A 24,344-nucleotide genomic window follows, 5' to 3' on the forward strand; every position below is an offset into this window, starting at 1 on the left:
AGCTTAGGTGCCAGCTGCTGGGATGCTTGGAGTTAAGTTTAGTGGGTTGACATTTTCTGAGCCTGCAGAGCCCAGTGCTGGCCACCCAGGAGATCGAGAGATGCGTGCTGGTCTCCAGAGCCTGTGGCCTGGTAGAATGACAAATGACCACTCCAGGAGAGGGACAGAAGTGTGATGCAGAGGTCACAACACCGGCTTCAGAGACTGACAGTCCTGCGTTTGCATCTCAGCTCAGCCGCTTGCTTACTATGTGCCTTGTGCATCTAGCTTCCCTCCCTGGGCCTCACTTTTGCATCTGCAAAATGGAGCGCACACCCTCCCAGCTTGTCTCAAGTGGTTGAGTGAGGACCTTGGACCAGGCTTGAGAGGGCTCAGACTTGGACTGGAAACTCCTCTCTGGGCCCCACTCAGCCATGGCTTTCACCTTCCTTGGTGGGTGGGGAGCAAGGCACACCCAGGAACCAGTGACTCCTACTTAAATTTCAAAATGGTGAAAGCAGTCTGAGGGTTAGATGGAAAACCCAAATAAGTGCTGCCTCACTCTCCCTTTTGTTGATACTAGACCCACATCCGTACTCTGGGAATTCCAGCACTCAGTCTCATGTTCCAGAAGGGTTTCTGGTAGGACTGAATTTTCTCTCCTTGGTCAGCCACCTTGCAGCTGTGCTTCTGCAGCTGTGGCTCCTTCCTGGCACCCCTGGATCTTGAGACTTGTCGTCCTTTTGTGAAGCTCTGAGCCATGCTGAGCTCTGCCCTCATTCCATCCTCCCCTCAAGGTGCTGCCAGCACAAGGCTGTGATGAGGAGCAGATTTCAGAGATGATTTGGGGTAACACAGAAGGGTGGTAGCAGAGTTGTCACAGCACAGAAAAGCTGTCAAAACAAGCTGTCGATCACCCTCACCATTGGGAATTTGTCCGAGGATGCAACCCTCAACCTCTGCATCCTGTTTCCCTGAGGTCCCCATCTCCTTGGCTTTCCCCTCCCTTCTGGAACCTTCTCTTCTGCCAGCTTCTAAAAACCAAACTTCTGTTATTTTCTTACATAGATCTTTCTGTTTCTCTCTTGGCATTAGGGTCTGCTTCTGGAAAGTCAAGGAAGCATCCCAGAATGTTTTCTTAAACAAAAGAGGCCCTCCCTGGGCTTCTACCCCCTCCCCACCCCCACCCTTGGCAAATCAAAGACCTGGCAGCTTTGAAGTTAGAGAGTCTTTAAACATGATGGCTTCTCAGGCAGGACTTTCTCCCTCCCAATCCATCTCTAAGTGTGGAGAAGTAGAAGGACTTATTCTCAGTCCAAAGTGAACCCCCATTTACTTATGGGCTATTTTCATTTGTCTCTGGCTTACAGGGCTGGCCCTAGGGCTATTTTCACCCAGGGGAGTGCCAGGCACCTCTTCTGAGGGGGCCTGGCCTTCACCTACCTGGGGTTCTCATTCACTACTGTCCTTTGGAGTTTGCTTGGCCCACTTGCCCCCTTTGCTTTGCAACACATTTTGGTTTTTCTGATAATTCTTTGATGCAAGTTTGGGTTGAGGGAACTGCTTTGAGTTTAGCGCTGGGCCTGGTTCCTGGAGAGGACAGAGGGGCTGGTTAAGACTTATGTTGTGAGCCAGGTTTCCTGCATGAAAATCTTGCTTCTTCCCCTTACTACCCAGGTCAAGTTACTCAGCCCACTTCTGCCTCAGTTTTCTCACATGAATCATCATGAAGGCTAACAACCCCTTCTCACAGGGGCTTTTGTGAGGGTTGAACTTATCCACGTAAAGCCCTGGCACAGTGGCTGGCACATAGCACCGGGTACTCTCAAGTTCTCCGACACTCTGTGTTTGCTATTGTACATGCTGTGCAGCAACTTCCGTCTCCAACCCTCCCCAGCCCCCACCCCCAACAACCTGCCTGGTGAGGTTGATTGTTTGAAATACGGGAAGCTATGAACCACGCCTGGCCTGTGCCCAGTGGAGTCGCCCCCCTGGGAAGTGCTGCCAGGTTCTGAGGTGCAGCCTGCCATGGTCAGGGGAAGTGTCCTGGAGAGGAGGAGGGACTTCTCACACTTGCTGTCCCTGGAGCCCAGATTGTGCTTCATCTCCCTGCCTTTGCCCATGCTGTTCCCACTCCCTGGAGAGCCCTTTCTTCCTACTCTGAGTTCAAACTCCAGGAAACCTTCCCCGGAGGCTGGAAGTGATCTTGCCGTCCTTGTGCTTCTGAAGCTTGTGGACTGAATCATCTGCCATCATAGAGTAGGGCTCCCAGAGGGGAGCAGCCCACAGTCCCTCCCAGGTGGAAGTGGTGTCAGGTTCTGAGCCTGCAGTGGTCAGGGGAGGTGTCCTGGAGAGGAGGAGGGACTTCTCACACTTGCTGTCCCTGGAGTCCAGATTGTGCTTCATCTCCCTGTCTTTGCCCATGCAGTTGGAAGGTGAATGGTTGGATTTGGGATTCTAGTCCAGGGGATGAGAAGGTTCTAGAAGGATACACCAAGGGGTTGGAACTGGACTGGGCAACTTCTCTGGGATCTACCCAATGCATGACCAGGATCCCTTTGCACAGCCCAGGCATTCCTTGGTGGGAAACAGGGCTCTCCTGGCCAGTAAGTATATCCTCACTGGGTTTCAAACTGTTGAAATCAGTTGCAGTGTTTAACAGAAAACCCAAAATATGGGCCTCCCTGGTGGCGCAGAGGTTAAGCGCTGGGTTGCGAAGCTGCCCGCAGCCTCTGCAGCGCCGGTTCGATCCCCAGCTACTCCCTGGCCACGGGAGGAGGGTCCCACATGGCGCGCAGACCTCTCCTGCCGCCCGCTGCTCCCCTCAGCGGTGTACTTCGGTCCTTCTGCCTGCTCTGCTCCCCGCTCTGGCTCTGGTGAATTCTCTCACCCTCCCGCGCTTCTGACTGTACCCAGTGCTTGTATAAATAAATAAACAAACAAACAAATAAATAAATCTTTAAAAAAAAAATAAAAAGAAAACCCAAAATATGTGCTGCCTCAATGTCCCTCATCAGAGGCAGTGTGGGAAGGAGGAAATCTGCCAGGGCGGACAGTTCCCTGTCCGATGCCAGAGGGTGCTCCTGACTCTCTCTCCTGCCAGGGGTGGAGGCATCCTCAGCCCTCCACAGGCCACTGACCTGTAGGCAGAGACCATACAGCTGTGCCTGAACCTGGTTAGTTATTAGTGACCCCCCCGCCCCCCACCATGGTTCCCTGTCCCTGGTGCTTGCCCCCTTTCCTCCTCTTTTTCCAGGAAATACCATATACAGGCCCCTGGGTGAGACTGCTGGCTGTGCTCTAGCAAACTGCTGAGACTCTGGAGCTAATTCTAATGCAAGGCTTACTTTTTGTTCCCTCAAAGGTTCTTCAGAAGACCTGAAATTCTGTGTGCTGTATCTAGCAGAGGTGAGTCCTTCCTCTGAATCTGAAGAGACAGCTCTGTGACCTGGTGCTGGAGGGGTGACAGTGGGCTTGGTTCTAGCACAGCTGCAGATGCCATGGTCTTGGCAAGTCCAGAATGGCCGTTCCCTGCCCTGAAGAACAGACACCGCAGTCCTCACCTCTGCCTCTCTGCCCTCTGGCTAGAACAGTGGACATGTACGTGCTCAGAGGGGCTGGCAGGACGCCTTGCTCTCCCTCTCTTGGTCTCTAGCTCAAGGGTCACAGTGAGGGTGGGCCCTGACCTCTGTGCTTCACCCTATTTATTTGATAGCCCTCCCTCTACAGAGTGCTCTGATTCTTGTACCTACTCTTATTTCCTCTTTTTCTGGGAAGCCCTACTTATGACCCCTTCTACAGGGAGCCTGTCATGTTTTCAAAAGACCTGAAGCTAACTGTACCTTTACTGGGCCAGGAACCACCAGCTAAAGAAAACATCAATTGTCTGTGTTTGGGGCTGGAATGACTGGCCCCCATTCCATGGCTATCCTGACTGGTGTTCCTAGTTATCTCTGTCTCATCAGAAGCTCTGATGGGCAGTGTTTTGTCTTTGCTGAACAAAATTGGGCCAACAACATAATGCTTGGTATAGTTTAGTAGACAAAATATCATTAAACCAGAGGTTTAATCAAAGAGGTCCTTTGGGATCAAAAAGTTGAGAGCCACTGAGCCATACCAATTATTTTCAATTTTCAGTGAATGTTCTATTTGTAACCTCGTGTCTCTGCTAATATGAGCATTTATTTACCCCCCCCCCAGCTTCACAGCCCCTAGATTCTGATTCTCTCTGGCAGGGCCTGAAATCAGGCTCCAGGATCTTTTAATGCCAAGAGAGCTTCCTGCCAGGCTGGGTTTTGTTTTTCCCAGAGAAAAGCACTTCTGCTCATTGGCTTCCTGGGAGCTGTGACCTTTTAGCCCTCCAAAGATTGATGAAGGGATATTGATCTGGGGCCTTTTATTTCAGTAAAGTGCCAGGTGATCTGACCCCAAGGGGCTGGAGGATGGAAGCTCACAGGCAGCCAGAAGCCTCTCTTTTCTCTTAATGGTTTGCTATTTATGAGAGGCACGTCTGTAAGGCAGGAAGACAAGATGCCGGCTGCTCTGTAGCCTGGGACTGTCTTGACACAGTGGTTTTGGATCCTGCGGAGAATCCTGCACTCACGTGGTAGTTGGCATTTCCAACAAGTAGGTTCTCTTCATTGCCTAACATGCAGGTGGCACCCAGGGAAGAAACCAGGGTAAGAGAGTCAGGATTTGCACTGAGAAGCCCCATAAGCCTGGGTGGCAGCAGCTCTGATTTTCCCTGGCAGAGAGGTCCTGGTGGCGTTGTCCCAAACAGTCCTTAACCCTGGGGTCTCCAGTCTCCTGGACAGGTGTTCCTTATTTCCTTGCATATAGGAGACAGATGAGGCCCATGACTAGCTTCAGAGCATGGGGGCTGGGGAGGGGGAGGGAGCTTTGGATCAGAGGGCATGCTAGTCAGGGACCATTTTCTAACCTAGAATCCGAAGCTGGCTCCATTAATTTAAAAGTCTGTACTTTGGAATTAGGAAGGCTTACCTTTGAATCTTGGCTCTGTTGATTCCCCATCTGCCTAAACCTGCCTAATTCCAACCCAGGGATCTGGATCTCATCTCTGAAACAAAGCTAAGGAGGCTGGCCTTGCAGGGTTGTTGTAATGATTAAATGAGATTCAATAAGCTCCTGTGTCCAATGCACTTAGCACAGCCTGGCACACAGTGAGTGCTCAATAAATGTAGCTGTTATTATTGTTAGCTTCATAACAGGGGGAGAGCTTTTTATATTCATTTACTCTCCATTAGAGACAACACCAGCGATTTATCGATCCTTTAAAAAGAACTCTAAGAGGAATATCTCACATTCTTGGTAATGTACCTACACAGTTACACAGATGTGGCAAGATCAGAGGCTCTGGAAGGCAGAAGGCAGACTTTGCCTCTTTCCTCTCTGGGGACCTTCTGGGGCCACCAATTTAATGTCTCTGGGCGTTGGTTTTCTCATCTGAAAAATGGTAACAACTGTGCCTTCCCCTCTTTCCTCTGTCACAGGGTCATCAGAACTGGATTAAAGGAGAGAATGTTTGTCAAAGCATATGGACAAACTGATACAATAGCAGAAGAGGTTTTAGCTTTTACAAAGATAACACTAATTCGGGAACAGGGAGGCAATGGGGGTTTTAAAGAGGCCAGGGGGAGCTGGGTTTCTGCTTAGATTTGGGGATGTTCATGTTTAAATGCAGAAGTCTGGACCCAGTGCTGCTGTATCTGAAGTCTGTGCTACACCAACAAACCACCCTGTTGTCAGGAGGGCCCGCCCTGAGTTAAGCGAGGATGCCTGCAGGGTGGTTTCTGGATGTGGCCCTGAAGCCTGGTGTTGAGGGCACAGTCATTACATATCAGCACTGAAACTGATGAGTTGGATTTGGACTGAGATTAAGAGAGATGGCAAGAGCCCCCTGGTATAGACAGGCACAGGCAGTTAGGCATTAGCCTCCCTGCTGGGCGATGGCTCCCTGCTCCAGGCAGCATCCAAAGATCCAGGCAGCACCTAGAGAGAAGCCTTGCCAATCTAAGACAGGCATCCCACACCTCTGAGCCAGGCCTGGGTGCTGCGGACCAGCACCTAAAGGTCACTGCAGGGGGAGGTGCAGCACCTGGGTCTAGGTCCTTGTGATCTCAGAAGACTTTGGGGTCCTCTAGCCTTGCATGTCTTTTAGCTTCAAGCCCTCAGAGCCACAGTCCTATGCACTACTATTGAGGTAGGCAATGCAGTCGCCATGGGGTAGAGAAATAGGGCTTTCTAAAGGAGATTACTCATGGGGAGGAGGTTCTTGGGGTTGTTGATAAGATGGAGGTAACCATAACTGCCACCTTGCTAGAGTGTTGGAAGAAGCATTAAGACACTGCTGGTGAAGTGCCTAGCAGGGTGCGTGGTGTGGATGTGAGGTGGGTGACTCAGGATTGGGGAGCAGGTGACTCTTTGCTGGGAGAAACCCGTTCAGCATGAGAAGGCTTTATTGCATTTCTGCTAGTGAGCCCTGCAGCTGTTCTGAGACCCATTGGGGTCTCTGAGACCCATTGGCTCTTCTGGGGCTTTGTTCTTTGGCTGCCTTCAGGCCCATCTGCAAGGGAGGGTACTCCCACAAGGGGGTGGTCCTCCTAGGCGGCCTCCCCATGTTGTGGGGGATGATATCTCAGCAGGTAGTTTTCCAAGGCGTTGGGTCTGCTTTCTCTTGCTCACTGGTCATAAGCTAACAGGGAGGCCATTAGCTATGCTGAACTTGGGTCTTTCCCTGCCATAAAGTGGGATTTACAATTCATGCTCTCCATCCTGCTCCACAGAATTAGCAACACCAAAATGAGATGGTGGATAGAAAAGTACTCTTTAAAATGATAATTAGGTGAAAGGAGAATTTGTTAAAATGACTCCCCCTTTCTGAACTGGAAGAGGGAAGTTGGGGCTGAGGGAGGTTAGAGATTTGCTGAAACCCAAAAAACTGGTGGAGGTAGGGCTGGGAGGCTTCTGCCAGGACCAGGACCAGCTTTGTGGTTAGAAAGGGTGGTCTTTCTAAGCCAGAAGATACCAGAATCCCCACCTCCTTTTTCCCCTCGCAGAGGGAAGGAGAGAGAAAGGAGGAATTTCTGGTCAGTTTGTGCCCCACCTGACTGCTCCTTGGGAGACCTAGAGGCTTTCTGCTGGGTGCATGTGTCCCTGCAGGGGACTGGGGGTTCTGGGAGGTACAGAGAACCTGTGATTAAATGGTAGCTCCAGAATTGCCTTGCCACTTGCACTCAGATCCCTGAAGCCAAGGGCAGGGCTTACTTCCCTCTCTCCTCTGAGGCATTCAGGAAAATGAGCCTCTGAGCACTTTGGGGTAGGAAAGGAAGGGTTGGCACCCTGGGAACACAACATGGCTGGTGGCCCTGCCCTGAAGACTGTGTTGGGTGGCAGGGTGGAAAATGTCCCAGTTGCTCTTAGGTGATGCCAGTCCCCACCCCAGCTCAGAGCCTTTGTTCCTTCTGCCTGCAGCACTTTCTCCCCTCCCAAGCACTTTCCTTGCTGGCTTCTTACTGTTTAGGCCTTTGCTTTGGTGCTCCCCCTTCAGAGAGAACTTCGCAGACCTCCAGGCTTGCCAGAAGCTCCCCCTTTGGGGTCATTTCACAATTTGTAATTCTACTGCTGATGTCATTGGTTCTAGGTTTATTGTCTCTGCTTCCCAACCTGAGGGCAAGAGCTCAGGTCTCTTCCCTCTTTATCCCCAGGGCCTAGTACAGACCCTGACATAGAGCAGGTGCTTGATAGATATTTATTAAACAAATGAAGGCCTGAGTAATGCCCGTGGCTGCTCTTTGTTGAGGCCTGAGGTTGTCCTCATTGCTTGTGTCCCAGTAGCTGGGAGGGGTTGGTGATGTCATTATCATTCTTGTTTTACAGACTTTCTTGTGGTTGACAGCTAGAAAGGAGCAAAGCTGAGACTCAAACCAAGCCTGCCCAACTGCAAAACAAAAAAGGACTGTTTGGAACAGTGTCTTTTCCTTTGTTCCAAGCCATCCAGTTCGTGCTTTTAACTCCTTGGTTGAGTTCATCTCCATGCAGCCCTGTGGGGTTGTAATCAAATTCCAGCAGAGTCAGAAAGAGCTTGCAATTCCCCATCAGAGCATCCTGTAGTGGATGCTAATAATGGGTATCTGGACCATTCCCCACCCACCCCCAGCTCCTTCTGCTTCACTGCATCTCCCTGGGTCCCAGCAGTTCCCTGGTATTTGTGCCAAGGCTGGCCTGGATTTGACCTCATCGCGGAAGTCCCTCCAGGGACCCAGAGTTGACCAAGATCATTACTTATCAAGCATTGTATTAGGCACAAATGAAAAAGGCCTTTCTGGAAGGAGTTTTTAGTTTAGTTGGGAAGACTCAGCTTTTAACGAGGTTAAATCGCAAAGCAAGATTTAGATGATAGCAAAGACTGTCCTTGCAGTCCGCTGAACTGAATAGTCATTGATCAGACCCTGCTCATGTGCCAGACAGTGGTAGGGCCACGTGCTTGCCTGCCAAAGGCTTTCCAAAGGGACCGAGTTGCTGTCTGGGTTCTGTTGATATGACTATTCAACCACCCATCTAATTTGGCCTTGAGATTAGATGGTGAGTTTGGGGAGGGGTCCTGGCTCCACAGAGCATCAGCGGTCCAGAGACCGGGGTTCCCCATATGTTCCTCCAGCTGCTGCCTTGTGCTGCTTGTCTCCAGAGGGTGACCTCACCATTTCTGTCCTATGGCCCTCCACAAGCCTCCACTGTGTTGGGAACCACCCCTCCTTCCCTTCCCCCAACCTGTGGGCACAGGGCTTGGCTAGCCAGCTGGCCCCCTGAACCAGCTTCCCTGCTGCTCCTCTGGGTACCTTGATGTCACCAGGGATTAGCGTGCATTTGTGGCTTTTAGCGGACACTCCCTCCTTGCTGCAGCCTCACCCTCCGGAGCCCAGGAATGGGCTTGGGTCTGGGAGCCCCCTGAGCCAGGGAGCAGCCCTGACCGGCCCTTTCTCTGTTTTCCCTGACGTCAGAAAGCCGAGTGCTTATTCACTTTGGAAGCGCACTCGCAGGAGCAGAAGAAGAGAGTGTGCTGGTGCCTGTCGGAGAACATCGCTAAGCAGCAACAGCTGGTGGCATCGCCCCTGGAGAGCAAGGTAAGGGCCTTGCCAGTGGCCCCAGCCCTGGCTGCCTGACTTCCCTGCTGCCAGCCTGGACCTCCAGGCTCCACACTGAGCTTGGGACTTGTCCGAGCTTAGAACTTGGATCTGGGCATTGAGTTCCTGGCAAGGAAGCCTGTGCTTGAATGTCAGCCCCTTGGCCTTCCCCGGGTCCACTGAGTAGATTTAACAGTGCTGGGCTAGAGTGACAGAGTCCAATTGAGCATGACCCATCAATTCTCGGGTCTGTTCTTTGCTTTGCCTATGGCAAGGTCTAATTTGCGCTGGCCTCCTTGCTGCTGCCTGGCATGCTTGCCCCCTCCGCCACTGGGTAGGTGATGTCCAGAGACAGCACATGGGCATTTAACACTGGCTCGAGGCAGAACATCACCGGGAGGGGACTTTTGTGGCAGAAGCTATTAGAGTTTGAGGCAGGCCACAGCCAAGTAGAGTTCTCTGGGGCCCAGGGCCTTGGAGATCAGGAAGATTAGAGATTCCCAACTGAGACTGACTGGGGACAGGCACCTCTTGGCTGGCCCAGTGCCTGTGGAGGAGGATGGGATGGGGGCTTTGACCCCTGATGCCAGTCCCAACACACATTCATAGTCCCCAGTTGTGAATGACTCGGCCCCCCTCTCTTGTAAAAGTGTTGGCCATTTTGGGATTTGGTCTGGTTGTTTGCAAGAGGAGCCAAGGTGGTTGCTTTGCTGGATCTGGAGAAAGAGAATAAATGTGTGTGAGTGGCAGTTTATAAATTTGCTGGCCTTACTGCTTTTTCCCGATGCGTTCAGACCACTGCCATAGGCAGCAGGCATGCGGTGGGGCAGTGGGGGACAGGCCTGCTGAGGGCAGGAGGTGGGGATGAGGGGTAGACAGCAGCTCTGGAGCTATTCCCTGAAGGAGTGAGGGTCTGAGAATTGCATTATCCCAAACTTGACAGTTATCTTGTTTTATGCTGACCAGGGGCAAGATGAACTCTGATGAGGGAGGACAGGGTGGGGTAGAGCAAGGAATTGGAGTCACCATTGGCTGCTTGATTGTTGCTGTGACCTTGGATGAGTCACCATGCTTTGGTGTCCCAACCTGGGAACAACAGTTCCTCCCCCAAAGGGTTGTTGTGAAAGTTAACTGTAACTGGGCATACACAGTTGATAGCCAGGGCCTGGTATGCAGTAGGCGCTCAATCCATCAGGAGGCACTGCACTACTCCAACTCCACCCAGGCTGCTGCATGCTCCCCTGCCTGGTTCTCACTCTAAACAGACCTGTGCTGGGACTGGCTGCCTTGTTCCTTGATGACCTGGGTTGGTCAAAGTCAGAAACAAGCCCATCCTCTCTTCACTGGGAAGCCCTTGGGGGTGTCATAGGTGGAGTGCGTATCCCCTAGCTTTCTCTTCTTGGGGTGTAGCTCCTCCTGGTCTGGGGCAAAGAGTTCTTCCTGCCCTAACGTCAGAGTCTACAGGCTCTGTGGAGCTCTGGCGGCAGGCTTCTCGGTGCCCGGAGCGCCCAGAGTGCCTCCCTCCATCTCCATGGGGGACTGGGGTCAGGCTAGGTTTCCAGAAGAGGCTCTGCTCCTGGTAGGGCTTAGGCTTGACCTGCTGACCCTGCAAGTGTTCAGGATCTGACTTCAAGATCTTATATCCATATATGGGCATCCTGGGTCAGTCACCTTTTCAAATCAAAACTCCTTAAATGTATGTGTAACAGAGAAGTGTCCTGGGCTGCTGGCTTCTTGGAAGGGTAAGGAGGTTGGGCCTCACTGCTGGGATAGCCTCAGAACTAGCTCTGCCCCTAAGAACTGGGCCCTGCTGCAGCCTTGCTCACCCCACTGGGCCTACCCCCGCTTAGAAGGCAATGGTGCCACCCCAACGGGGCTTTCACTTCCCAACCTCCTTCTTCACCCCACTCCCACTGTACTCCTGAAGTCTTAGCAACATATTTTTTCTAGTCTCTTACACCATGATCCCCATACAGGAAGTTGTGGTAAATATAGCTTTAACTATAATTTTCCCCAGTTCCACGTATTCTAGGAGTGCTTTAGCGACCTCAGTGACTGGGCCTAGGTGACCTGCCAGCCTGCTAACAGTTTGTCCACCTGTGTTCAGGTTGCTTCGGTCCTGGCCGCCTCAGAGGTGACCGCGAGCCTCCTTCCCAAGGGCCGGGCCATGGCCTTTTCACTGAGGTTGCTGTCCTGCAGGGCAGAGAGAAGAGGGGAGAACAAGGCAAGCTTGGACATCAGCTTCTGGCTTTTCAGAAAAAGAGTCCTGTCTTGACCAGTGGTTCTGAGTCCTGAGGAGTGGTGTGCCCTGCCTTTTTCAAAGCTTCTTTGTTCTTTCAGTGATGCCCCGCCTTGTTTGGAACAAAGGGAATCACTGCCCTGGCCCCTTCCTCCAACACCTCGGGGAAAGGGGTTTGCCAGGTTTAATTGCACAGTCCTGACAGGGGGACCAGTGTTGCAAACCCTAAAGTGGTCTGCTGCCCCTTCTGTTCCTCTCTGAAGTTGTTTGCTGACACATTGGAATGGGGGTTTCTTCAAATATCTCAAGGAATGTAAAGTTCTCCCCTAATTTGCAAAATATAATCCATGTGATTTGCTGTGAAAATGAAATGCTTGCTGGGAAGGACCAAGGGCATTGGAGGAAGATGATTCATAGAACAATGGAGAGGCAGGTGTGCCCCACCTGCAACGTGACCTTGGCCACCGCTTCCCAGGGGGCCTCAGCTGTCCCCTTGTGCGTTGGTCCCGTGGCTCTTTCCAGCTCCTCCAGCTCTGCAGTGACATGAAAGTTCAGGGCCTGGTCATCCAGTCTCCAGCAGGGCACTGAACCCTGAAGATTCCTGATCACTTGGGGCCAGGGCTGTTCCCCTCAGCCAGGGGCTGCAGAGGGGCAGGCACAGACTTTCTGTGCTGTCTTTGTGGTGCCTGTGGCATGTGGGTTATATACAGTGTTGTGGGTCTTGGCTGTGGTGGGGTAGATACGAGGCAGGCAGCCACTAACAGCTTCCCTTCTCTGGACTCCACTGCCTGTCTCCTGCTTGCTCTCAGTGGCTCTGGGGTGGCCTGTGTGTTTTCCCTCCTCTTTCTGTAGAAACAAATGACCCACTTCCTCGCTTTCCCCTGCTTCTGCTCACCTCTTCCTCATCAGAACTCTGTTGTCCCTCTGCTTCATGATCTCTCCCTGGAGAGGACCTAGCTTTCATGTCTGGAATGAACGGCTTTTACTAAGCCCCCTGCCATGGGAGCTCACTAACGCTTCTCATCTAGAACAACTCCCCAGAGGTCATGAGGGGACTGCTGAGATCCTTAGCAAACAGGGATAGACAGATCTATATTATTTTGATTATTCAATCAAATATACATAATAAATGCCTGCTCTGTTGCCAGTTCTAGTGCTTTGGAATCACAGAGATGAATGAGTCCTGGTCCCTGCCCTTACAGAATTCTCCTTTAATTGCACAGACTAGATAGGGGCACCAGAGTTGTAATCCAAGCATTAAAGGCCATGATGACAGCACCTCGGAGTGGTGCAGTGGGGGTTTGGTTCACATTCATCATCTACTCAATGACCCTCTATGAACCCCAAGATGTGCATAGGGCTGGCCTGGGTGAGGGGAAGCCTCTGAAAGGAGTAGGCTTTTTGGTGAGAAGTGTGTGTGGGAGGCGCCATGCAGCATGTGCTCCCCGTTTTCAGGACTCCACAGTGGGAACACACAGATGAAACCATCACCCTCTGTCCACAGGAAAGCACAGTCCAGTGGAGACAGATATGCCAACAGATAGTGCGAAAATAACCTAACAAGTGATACAGGAGGTGCCAACTCTTACTGCTCTGAGGCCTCGAGAGAGGCACCAAGCCTCTGAGATTCAGCTTTTTCATCAATAAAGTAGGTGGATTAACAGGGTTTTCATGAGGATTAAACTCTGGTAATGTGCTTACCAAGTGGCACACAAGAACTCTGCGAACTAGCTGCTATTATTATCATGATGTTCAAATCACAGCTGTATAGGAAGTTCGATCAAGGGGCCTTGTGTTTTGAAACTGAATACTGGCACTCTTGAGCCCAAGTGGCAACTGCTCCTGCCCAATTCCAGGGCTCAGGCAGGGAAACTGGGGCCTCCTGGGCCTGCTCTGGCTGTGAGACTTCTCACACATGTGACACTAAGGTGCATGCCACCTCACCTTGTCATCTCTACAGGCAGTTAAAGAAGGGCCCCGTAGATGCCAGGGTCTCTCTGAGCACCTTAGAAAGGAGCAGGGGCAGGTCCCGGAGCCAGGCAGCCCTGGCCTGAGTAGACAGCAAGCTAATTCCAGTTCTGTCTGGTTCCACAGAAACTCCACCCTTATGGCTCTCTCCAGCAGGAGATGGGGCCGGCCAACTCAACCAATGCTACCCAGGATAGAAGCTTTACCTCATCAGGACAGACTCTGATTGGCTGAGCAAACCCAAGGGCAGGACTCTGCTTCTGGCAACTTAACCCTTTCTTGGGCACCCCCTACCACACAGTAACCTCACCTCAACTGGACCCAAAATGGAGGACCAAGATGGTGGGCCTGGCTGGGGTCATCTGAAGGGAGTGACCCCACAGGCGTGTGTGGATTGGCATCAGAAGGACCACAGTGGTGTGAGAGGCCCTGTGGGCATGTGCAGACTGGCTTCAGAAAGTGCCAAATGGAGAAGACTCAGAAGCTTATTCCCTGCAAGGACGAAGGCGGACAAATAGCACCTGAGTTTCCAGTGCCTGCCTTGGGGACAGCAGGAGAGGTTGGAAGAGGTCAGCCCTGATGGAGAACAATAATGCCATGATCCCCTGCTGCCAGAAGATTCCTCCACCCATTCACTCATTTCTCATCTGTACTCATTCACTCATTTGTTCATCCATTCAGTGGATATTTGGGGGCTATGTTTGCCAGGCTCTGTGCTAGGGACTGCGGGTGCTGTGGAGAACAGGACGTGGTCTCTGTATTTACCAAGATATCAGTCCTAGGAAGGGAGTGAGCCTGAGTATATGAATATTGCAATATGAATCAATGCAAGCACACACGCACACATGTGATTGATAATCTATGAAGGACAGAACAGAATCCTCTAAGAAAAAATAATATTTAGATTGCTGTGTGAGTGGGCACAGGGAGGAGTATAACTTTTAAGCTGAAAGCTGCAGGCCAGAAAAGCTAGCTAGTCATGGACTTTGGAAAGTTCCAGACAGACAGGAAAGCCTGTGAAGAGTACCTGGGATGGGGAGGGCTTGGCATGCTAGAGGAAACAGACCTGGGGCTGTGGCTGGAGTGCTCAGGACGAGGGCCAGGGGCGTGGGGAACACGTAGGGCTGTGGCAGTTATTCTAGATTCAGTGGGAAGCCACTGAAAGCTTTTGAGAAAGGGAGTCACCAAGTCTCACAGGAACATCTCTAGATCAGAGAGCCCAAGGAGGGAGGACCCCATGTGGGGCGATTAATTAGGGGTTCCTTCAGTCCTCCAGGTGAGGGTTGATGGAGGCTCAGGAGGTGGGCACATGAATGCTCAGACCCTGGGGCATGGTGGAGATTCTGGAATAGATGAGATCATTCCCAGTTGCTCTACTCCACCTTGCCCTCATCCTGTGTCTTGATTTCTCTGTGGAGCAGGTGAAGCCTGGGACTTTCCTCACAGAGCCCTCTCCTCGTCAGGCCTGACTAGGGACCAGTGCTGAGTTCTGGAATTGGGAGTTGGGATCCGTGGGTGCTTAGTCTAGTCATTGTGGGAAAGCTCACCGCCCCCAGGGCTCAGCAGGGCTTCTATGTGCTAGTCCTCCATCCCACACTGGCTGGTCTGAGAGGAAGCTGGAGCACACAGCCCTCTGGAAACTGAGTTGGTTTGCTTTCAGCAGAGCTCTCAGCAGCAGACACAGTGGGTAACTGCCAAGACCTACGGAAGGGAACCCTAAGGCCACAGATGTGAATAGCATAGCTCACCCACAGAGTGTGAGTAGCCTGAGGGTCACTAGCATTGAAAAGGGGGTCAGAGAGACTGGAGAGGTGGCTCAGGCCAGAAAAGCCCCTAACCACAGACCCTCTGGGTGGTGTCCTGTATGGCCTCAGTGTTTTTAGAGAAGGGTCTTGTGTCCTGATGAGTTTGCTCAGCGGCTGTGGCCACATGAGCCCCCAAGAAAGGAGCCCCAGAAAAGAACGCATCCCTCACCTCTACTTCTCCTCGCAGCCTAGGAGAGATCAGAGGGGTGGCCATGGCAGCAGCCTAACGGGATGGGAAGTATCTTCCCTCGACCAGGCCAACACCCCCACCCGGCAGGGAAGTGGACTTGGCCTGAGGCCTGAACTGGGACCAGCGACACAGCGTCAGTGAGACAGGACTCAGCCGCAGGGTTAATTGTGGGAGGCTGAGCAGCTGGGTCTGCACAGAGAGAAAGCTGCACTTTGATTTCATTTGATGCCCTCCCGAAATGACATTAAGAATGTGAACACAGGAGAACCGCCTGTCTGGAAAGGCAGCAAGCTTGTCTCTCCCAGACCCGACGAGCTGGCTCTGTCCGCCAGACAGGTGCAGAGGACAGGCGCACTGGCCCCGGGGGAAATGGAGACTGTGGATGCAGCACCCAGCTCTGGGGACACAGTGGAGGCAGCAGCGGCTTGTGGCAGGGTCCCAGGCCCTGGCTGCTTGCTGGGGGTTTGGACATCAGCCCCTGGAGGGTCTGGCCGGTCTTCCCCGGGACTGTGGTGAGCCACAGTGCCATTGCTGTTCTGCCTCTCCAATCGATGGAACAATTAATTTGGCTCCACGGACTCGAGAAGATGAAATATGACCGGGTGGCCACTGCTCTTCAGCATCCCAGTCCATCCAGCCGTCCAGGATGATGAACAAGCTATCGAGATTGCATTTGAGAGTCATAATCACGGGAAACACAGCCAGCCCTGCCCTCCCCATAAATCATGCTCAGAAGCACACACAATGGTCTTTTTTCCTGATGGGCCAATTGTCTTGGTTTGGTGTCTTGGAGCCTAGGAGCCGGGAGGATGGGAACACAACTATTTATTGTTGAAAAGGCCATCTGTGTGATTTGAATACAAAGTGATCCTTTCAGTCCCCACCCCCATCCCCACCGCCACCCTCTGACCCCATTTTCATATTTTCTTGGGACCCAGGCCCAGGGTCTTTTGAAATTCTCCATCTCTCCTGTAGCAGTCATGTCTGGGTCTCTGCTGGCCTGGGTCTTTTGGCCCTTTGGGAGTTGGGACCTGTTGGAAATAATGATGACATTTATTTACACACGTCTTGGCTGTTATTTCTTCTTCATTTTTGACTCTTACAAACTCTGCCACCAAAGTTCTTTATTTCTCATACATAACACCAAGAGAGTTCTGCAAAATGAAGGTGTACATGCAATTTCACAGGGTGGCAGGGTCCCCCACAGTGAGAGCAGGAGCTTTGGAGGTGGCAACAGGGCGGGGAGGGCAGGCATTATCACCCCTAGATCTCCCGCCAGTCTCATTTTATGGATGAAAAAGGAACTAAGATTCAGGGCAGTTCCGTGATTTATCCTAGGTCACACCGCTGGTAAGAGCTGTGTCCTTAAGCGAAGGCCTTGGAATCAAATCCATTGCTCTTTCCAGATGCAAAGATTTGCCTTTTAGGGCTGGAAGTAGAGAAATCAACCCTGTCTTCTAGGAAGAGGAGGTTACCCTTGCGCAGAAGCTGCGGTCCTTGTTCAAACTCTAGAGGGGGTGCTTTTAGGGCAAATATGATGAGATGTGTATTCTCCACCCGGTGGAGAATAAACTTGAAGAATTCATGTTCCTGAGGGGCGGCATGGTCTGGCAAGATCCATAGCTTCACACACAATTTGAAAAACCTGATATAAAAGACAAGCCCCTTAAGACAGGCTGTCAGCGTGGGGTGGGGGGGGGGGGTGGAGAGGTGGTGTGAGTGTACACTGGATTGGTCTCGAGGACCAGGAGACACGGTCTTGGGGTTTGGGCTGGCCACAGAATGGTAGCCGAAGGGAGAACTTCAGGGTTAGCTGAAGTAACTCAGGTTGAGTGTGAGTAACGGATGGAGACCTTCGTCCTGAGCCCCACCAAGGGTGGGGGGAGAGCCTGCTTCAGTTTGTAACCCAGATTCTGCTAGTTGGTTTCAAATCCTAAGTAACTGGGAATCAGCTGCATTGGGTTTCACATAACACCCAAAGAAGCAGACTCCTCCCTAAAAAGCACAACTGTTTTCCTGTCTCTCTAGTCCTCCTCCCCAACTTGCTGCTGGGCTGGCTGTGGAGGGACCGCCTTCTTGCCCTCTTGCTCTTGGTCTCAGCCCAGCTTGCTATTCTTTTTTTAGCTCTTAAGGAAGACAGCACAATCGTACCCTCTATCCGGTGTTGACCTTATCTTCCCACAAGTCTTTCTCTGAATAGGGCTACCATCCTCCAAATTGTTCCCAGATCCCTGGTTTAAGGATAATAACACCAGGTCATTTGGTGAGCATTTATACTGTGAGCATTGATGCGGTGCCAAGCTTTTGACCTACATTGTCTCTTAAATCCTCAGTACAGTTGCATGAGATTCATTATCCCTGTTAAACATTTACTTTTATTCTACCCAACTGATAGGTGAAGATGCTGAGTCTCAGAGTAGTTAAGAAACTTGCCCAAGGTCACACAGCTAGTGGGTGGCGAGGATCAAAAGCTGGGTGGCCCGGCTCCAGAACATCTGCCTGCTCTGCTGCTTTCCAGGCATCTTGGAACGTTCAAGGTGGGCGGGGCTGGGGAGACTGAGCACTCCCACTTCTGCTTCAACAGCAGGGTGGGAGGCCATGGTTTTGAGAGTAAGGCCCATGGCTTTGTTGTCAAAGCTCTCCCTGGTGGCTCAGTTCTCCTGCTTTGTGCCCATAACCACGATGAATTATTTTCCCTCCTTCAACTCCCTCCTGAATGCATTCCTCCTTCCAGGCTTGGCCACTCTCCTGAGACACCTTTCTCAGGCCTGCCCCACCCTCTGCATCTTCCTCTTATTTTGTTCATCCTAAACACAGTGTGTTCAGCACCCCTGTCTCACCTGTAAGGCTGTGGGCTCCTTGGGAGCCAGTGGAAGTCATATTTTATTTTTTGATTCTGTTATTTCCTGGCCTTTATTAGGTGTTCAGGAGATGTTGTAGAATTGAATTACGCCAGACAGCTCAACTCACTCTTGTTCTAGAATCTAGATGAGGAGCCTGAATTTCAAAAAGGGGAAGTGACATGGTTAGTCCTGGGACTAGTTAGTGTCATAACCAGGATTAGAAATTGGGTCTCCTGAATCGTTTGGCTCAGAGCTTTTCTGGTGACTTTGACCTTGTGAGACCAAAGCATGGATCCCACTTGGCTTATTAAGCAGCCTGGCCAGCCTCACTTTAAGGGTGCCGATACTGCCATGTTCTGAGTTGGCTCCTGGCATCCTCAGGGGGATAGGAGGCCTCTTGTGATTCTTGTCCCCAGGTCTGTGCTCTCTTCCCTCAGAGTCCCTGGCACTCTCAGAGAAAACTAGAGAGCATTCTGAAGTACTTGATTCAAATCCTGATTTTGCTGGCAACTCACTGTATGACTTGTTGGAAATTACTTCACCTCTCTGATTTTTTCTTTACTCAGAAAAATGAAGGGGTTGGATTTAGGTGATCTCCAGGAGTTTTCAAAGCCTCAGGGCTCTGATTAAAGAGGATAAAGGAAGAAAGAAAACAGACATTTTGGTCTTCACATTAAAACAAGAGCAAGAGTGTATGTCTGTGGTTAAATGCAAATGTTGGTGGTGGTTAATATTTACCACGCGCTCGTATACTTCATGCATGGGTATGCTTATGGTTCTTATACAGGAAGGGGTCCTCAAATTTTGAGCATACTCCTTGCCTCTCCATCCAAAAGTGCTTCCTTCCAGGCACTACCCCCCTCCCCGGAAGCCGGGGAACTTGCCAACTCACAATCTTCCTGTATCTATCCTTCCTTTATGGCCACTGGATTCTTTTGTTTGAACTTCATACAAATCTGCATGCACATCTATTTTTTAACTTCTCCATCTACTGGTCTATGGCATAAGGCTAATTTTCAAGTGGGATTTGCTTCTATTGTATTCAGAATCTCTGCTTCAGACTTTCCCCCAGAAGTTGCCCTTAAATTGTTCATTGCCTTTGATGTATAGCTTCTTTTGCCCAGACAGTACCACTGCAGGTAAATGTTCTAAAGCAGTATCTTTTTGTAATTGAAGTAACATCACATTATAGTGTGGAAGAGTTTCAGGCGTGCCTCATTGAGAATCAGCACGTGTGTATCTGTATTACGTGAACTGCTAACTGCCCAGTTCTGTCCTTCACTAGATCATTGTCCTCTTTGTTCTACAGCTGTGTTTTTTAAAGGTTAGTGGTCTTCTATTTTAGTTGAAGTCTGCCATTACAATATAGTTTTCTGCTGCTACTTTTTTTTTTTAAAGATTTTATTTATACAAGAACTGGGGTACAGGCCAGATGTGTGGGAGGGTGAGAGGATTCACCAGAAACAGAGCGGGGAACAGAGCAGGCAGACTTACTAAATACATTGCTGAGGGGAGCAGCAGGCGAGACAGGAGAGGTCTGCCGTGCCATGTGGGATCCTAGCCGGCTGGCCGGGATCGAACCAGTGCTGCAGAGGCTGCAGACAGCTTCACAGCACGGCATTCAACCACCTGTGCCACCAGGGTAGGCCTGTGCTGCTACTTCTTATGGAAGAGCATTTAGGGTGAAGTACTAGGCTCAGAAACTGATCACCATTTATAACGTAGTGTTCAATGGGAAATCCACTCCTACAGTCGAGCTCGGATGGACTTTGAGAACACAAGGCGACACAGGCCTAAAATCAGGGCATACAGTGTTTATTTTATGAGTGACAGATTTTGATGCAACCATAGAATCTTAGAATGTGGAGCTGAAAACTTTCCTCCCCCACCAAGATCAATGATTGGATTAACAAACGGGCATGTGGGCAGCAAGACTAGAGAGAGGAAGAACTGGCAAACTGAGTGCTGGAACTAGGACCCACCCCTCTACCTTCCAGCCCCGCGCCTGTTCAGTGACTCTTGAAATCTTTGAGGTTGGGGGCAGGAAGCAGATGGTCTTCGAGACGTTCTTGTCTTCTCACTCTGGGTCATCATTAGGAAAAGCAAGTCACCACTTCGGGCTGTAATGGAAATAGTGAGAAATGGCTCCGCTGATGGTGTGGGGAGAGCGTGTCTTCAGTTGGCTCGCCTGTAAATTCCTGACGTGCTCTTGCTGGAGCGGAATGAATGGGCTGCTGTGTTTTACCTGGAGCTCAGTGCAAGGCAGGGCTGGTGGAGAGGCTCCCTGTGGCCTGTTCTAAAAACAGCAGTGGGAACGGAGGGGAGGGGAAGAGAGGGGGCTTCTTCAGGAGCTGGGTGGGGTGTCTCACCCCCTTCCTCTTCCTGTCAGGCCCCAGTAAGAAAGTGCCACAGCTTCAGAGAAGTTAGATCTGGGAGGGTTGTGGAGCTCTCACACCCCCTCCTCTGACTTAAGAAACCCTGGAGACCCAGAGTAGGGAAGGGCAGGCCCAGTGAGAAAGTTCCAGGTGGCAGGCTGTTTTCCTCCTGCTGTTCAGCTGGCCTGTGAAGTTTTCTCCCAATGCCTCTGGGCTCGAGCAGGGCCTGGGAACTCCTGGGTCCGGAAGTGCTTGTGCTTCCTGAGAGTCGCCCGGCAGGCGAGGTGTCCCCAGCTAGTCTGCCCAGAGGCCTGGCCTTGGCCAGCTGGCCTTTCAGGGTCACGCCTTCCCTTTGCTGGTGTCCTCACCCTTGCTGACTTGTTCTTCTGTCACCCCCTGGCCTGAGTGCAGGAAGGGAGAACAAGGGCCAGCGTAGAACTGGCCTGTAGGACACAGAGCCTAGCAGCTCAGGATCTTTTTTTGCCCTTCCCCAGGAACAAGCAGAGACAGCTAAGGTGGAGACAAGGGTCCTGCAGGCCCTGGCCTAGCACTGCCTCTCACTACTTGTGGGATTGTGGCAGGTTACCTAACATCTATCAAATGAGGCAAAGACACCCGTATTCCTGGATTCTCATGAGGATAAAAGTGGATTGTCTGTGCTGTGTCCATTATAATGCTGGCATGGGGGAGGTGCTCAGGTAGCTTGTCATCTCTGGATGAAGCGTGAACATGTTCTTGCTCTGCAATCCCCTTCCTTGGGGCCTCCACCCATGGGCGCATGGCAGGTGTTTTAAATATTTTTTTAAATTTAGTTGACTTTTTTGGTGTTGTTATAAAAGTAATTCATGTGCATTATGAGAAAACATTTCATATAGTTGAACGAGGAGAAGGAAATTAAGTTCACCCTTAAGTCCAACACCCAGAGATAACCATTGTAACCATGTTGGGGTGTATCCTGTTAGGCATTTGTTTATATATACATACATCTTATTTGCAAATTGGGGTTCCAGCTGACAGACTTTTCTAACTGGCTTTTTTCCCATTTAACAATGTAGTGTGTACATGTGTCCATGTCAATAAATTTTCTTCTATGCCATTGTATTTAGTATGTGCAGAGAATTCTATTGTGTCAATGAAACAGTCTTTATTTAAATAATCTCCAGTACTTCAATGTTTAGATTGTTTTAATTTTTTATTGTTATAAAACTTGAAATAAAAATCCTTGAAACATAGTATAGATGTTTCGGATTTGTAGACAGTCATATCTAGAAGTTGTTTTGGTTGTAGCTTTATTGAGATATTCACATGTCAAATAATTCATCCTTTTAAAGTATACAATCTGGTGGTTTTTAGTATATTGCCAGATTTGTGCAACCATCACTGCAATCAAATTTAAGGCATTTTGTCATCTCCAAAAGAAAATGGTACCCTTTTGATGTCATCTACCAGTCCTCCACCTACTCCAGTTCAAAGCAATCCGTCCTCTACTTGTCTCTATGAATTTGCCTATTTTAGACCTTTGGTGTCAATGGAATCATTATAATATTTGGTCTTTTGCAGCTGCCTTCTTTCATTTTGCTTGTTTTCAAGGCTCTATTATTGGCATGTATCAAAACGTCATTCCTTTTTGGTGGTTGAATAATATTCCATTGTATGGATATACCAATTTTGTTTGTTCATTCTTCCATTTATGGACATTTGAGTTGCTTCCACCTTTTGGCTATTATGAATAACACTGCCATAAACCTTTGTGTGCAAGTATTTGTGTGGACATATGTTTTCATTTTTCTTGGGTAGAGACCAAGTTGGGTCAAGCAATAACTCTATTTTTAACTTTTTGATGAACCGCTAGATTGTTTTCCAAAGTGGCTGCACCATTTTGCATTCCCACCAACAGTGTAGAGGGATTCTAATTTCTCCATATCCTCTCCAGTACTTGTTCCTTTCCCATATGAAAAATTATAACCACCCTATGGGCATGAATATTATAGTTTTGAGTTGAAATTTTTGGATGACTATCACATCTATAAATTTTTAAAATCACTTTTTGCCTTTGGTGTTGTATTCATCCCAAGATTATATAATACTCCCTATCCATCCCTCCCCTCACCCCACTCCTGAAATTTATGGTTTTATTTTTCAACTTTAACATTTTAGTCTGTCTAGAATTTACTTTGATATATAGCATACGACAGAATCCTTTTCATTTTTCGCAGTTATTTGTTCCTATGCCTGCATATTATGTTAGGAGGAGTTGTTTTTTCTCCCCCATGCTCACATATTTATTCTTTAAAATGGTATTCAGTATAATTCTATTCAGTTTTTCCCTTCTTCTTGCCCCTCCCACGTCTCACTGACATTTGATTAAAATCATATTAAAACTATCCATCGAAAGGGGGAATATTGAAGTCTGTATAATACTGTCTTCCCACCCAAGAATGAGATTATGTCTCTTCATTTATGCAGTTTCTTTTAAGATCTCCCAAGTAAAGTTCTGAAAAAAATCTTTCATATAGGTCTTGCACATTTTTTAATGTGTAAATTTAATGTATTAAACTTATTTGAGGATATTAAAAATTTTAATTAATATTGCAAATGGTGGAATATTTATTTAACATATATGTTCTTTAACTGATAATATATTTGTGCAAAACTTGTATGTACCAAAAAATAAAGTCTGAAACCTTACAAAACTGAATAAAATAAAGAAATTTCCCCATTCCTCAAATCCTTTCCCCATCAATACCACTACTATAAGTTTGGTGGGTTCTTCCAAATATTTTCCCAAGCATATAGGTAGACATGTGCTGTGCATTATTCTCCTAGATAGTATGTTGTCTGAAAATTTCTAACTCATTTTTTGAAATTTAATATGTAAATCTATTTCATTGGTGCCTAAAGTAGTCTCTCTTTTTGCTAGACAACGGACCAAATTTATTTAGCTACTCCCCTACAGACCTGCAGTTAGGCTATTTCTAATGTTGTGATGTTACCAGCACTGCTGGAGTGGATTCTGTCTCCCTGCACCTTTCTCTAGGATAGAGTGACACTCTCCAAAGTGCCCTGCAAATGCTTCCCTTTAAAGAGTCATCTGCCCAACACTATTGTTATTAACACTTTTACAGATAAGAAAACAAAGGAACAGAGAGAACAATTTATGTTCCTATTAATAGTGAATGAGAATGTCTGTTGCCCTGCACCTTACCTGTTACTGCTCCTTTGATTCTTTGTTGGTTTAAGAAGTGACGAAGCTCTTTTTAATCTTAACATGTCGCTATTTCTCAGTGAAGCTGGGCTTTATTTTAAATTAATCATTTATTTTTCTTCCTTGGCTTGTCAGGTCATCTCCTTTGCCCAGTTTTCTCCTTGGACATTAGTTTTATTTGTAAGAACCTTTTAGATATTTAGAATAGTACCCGTTTGCCTATTATCTAGGTTACAAATATTTTTCCAGTTTGTCATTTGTCAATTAACTTTATTTATAGTATCTTTCATCATTCAGAAGTTAACATTCTTTCATAACCAAAGGTTTTTGTAATCAAGTATTTTGGGGAGGGAAGGGGTAGAAGGTGTCCTACTTTCTAAGGCCTTTCTCACTCCAAGATTATAATGAATATATTCTTCTATATTTTGTTCAAGTACTTTTATCCCATTGTTTTTACATTCATATTTTTAATCTATCTGCAATTAATATAGTTCCTTATATCAGATGGAACACTCATTAATTTTTTTTGCCTCAAATGATTAACCAGTTTTTCCAAATCTCTCTTTTGAATCATCTTGCCTTTTCTCACTTATTGACCAA

At 49.1% G+C, this 24,344-nt stretch overlaps 1 protein-coding gene across 6 annotated transcripts in view; it reads left to right on the forward strand.

Annotated features, from left to right (window-relative positions):
* The window catches only part of RGS3 (regulator of G protein signaling 3), a gene marked incomplete at both ends in the record, with an annotated part of 117,433 nt that overhangs the window by 52,403 nt on the left and 40,686 nt on the right, over positions 1-24,344 (forward strand). For 4 of the 6 annotated variants that reach the window (XM_084238170.1, XM_084238171.1, XM_084238172.1 and 1 more), the window contains 2 exons: positions 3,344-3,387; positions 8,997-9,119. In XM_084238170.1, coding sequence (XP_084094296.1) covers positions 3,344-3,387; positions 8,997-9,119 — 167 coding nt within the window. Of the gene's footprint in view, positions 1-3,343; positions 3,388-8,996; positions 9,120-13,452; positions 13,561-24,344 lie in introns of those variants that run through there. The other 2 variants (XM_084238173.1, XM_084238176.1) reach the window with 1 other exon arrangement.

This window comes from Talpa europaea, assembly GCF_964194135.1.
Source record: "Talpa europaea genome assembly, chromosome: 7".
In the NCBI taxonomy this organism is placed as follows: Eukaryota; Metazoa; Chordata; class Mammalia; order Eulipotyphla; family Talpidae; genus Talpa; species Talpa europaea.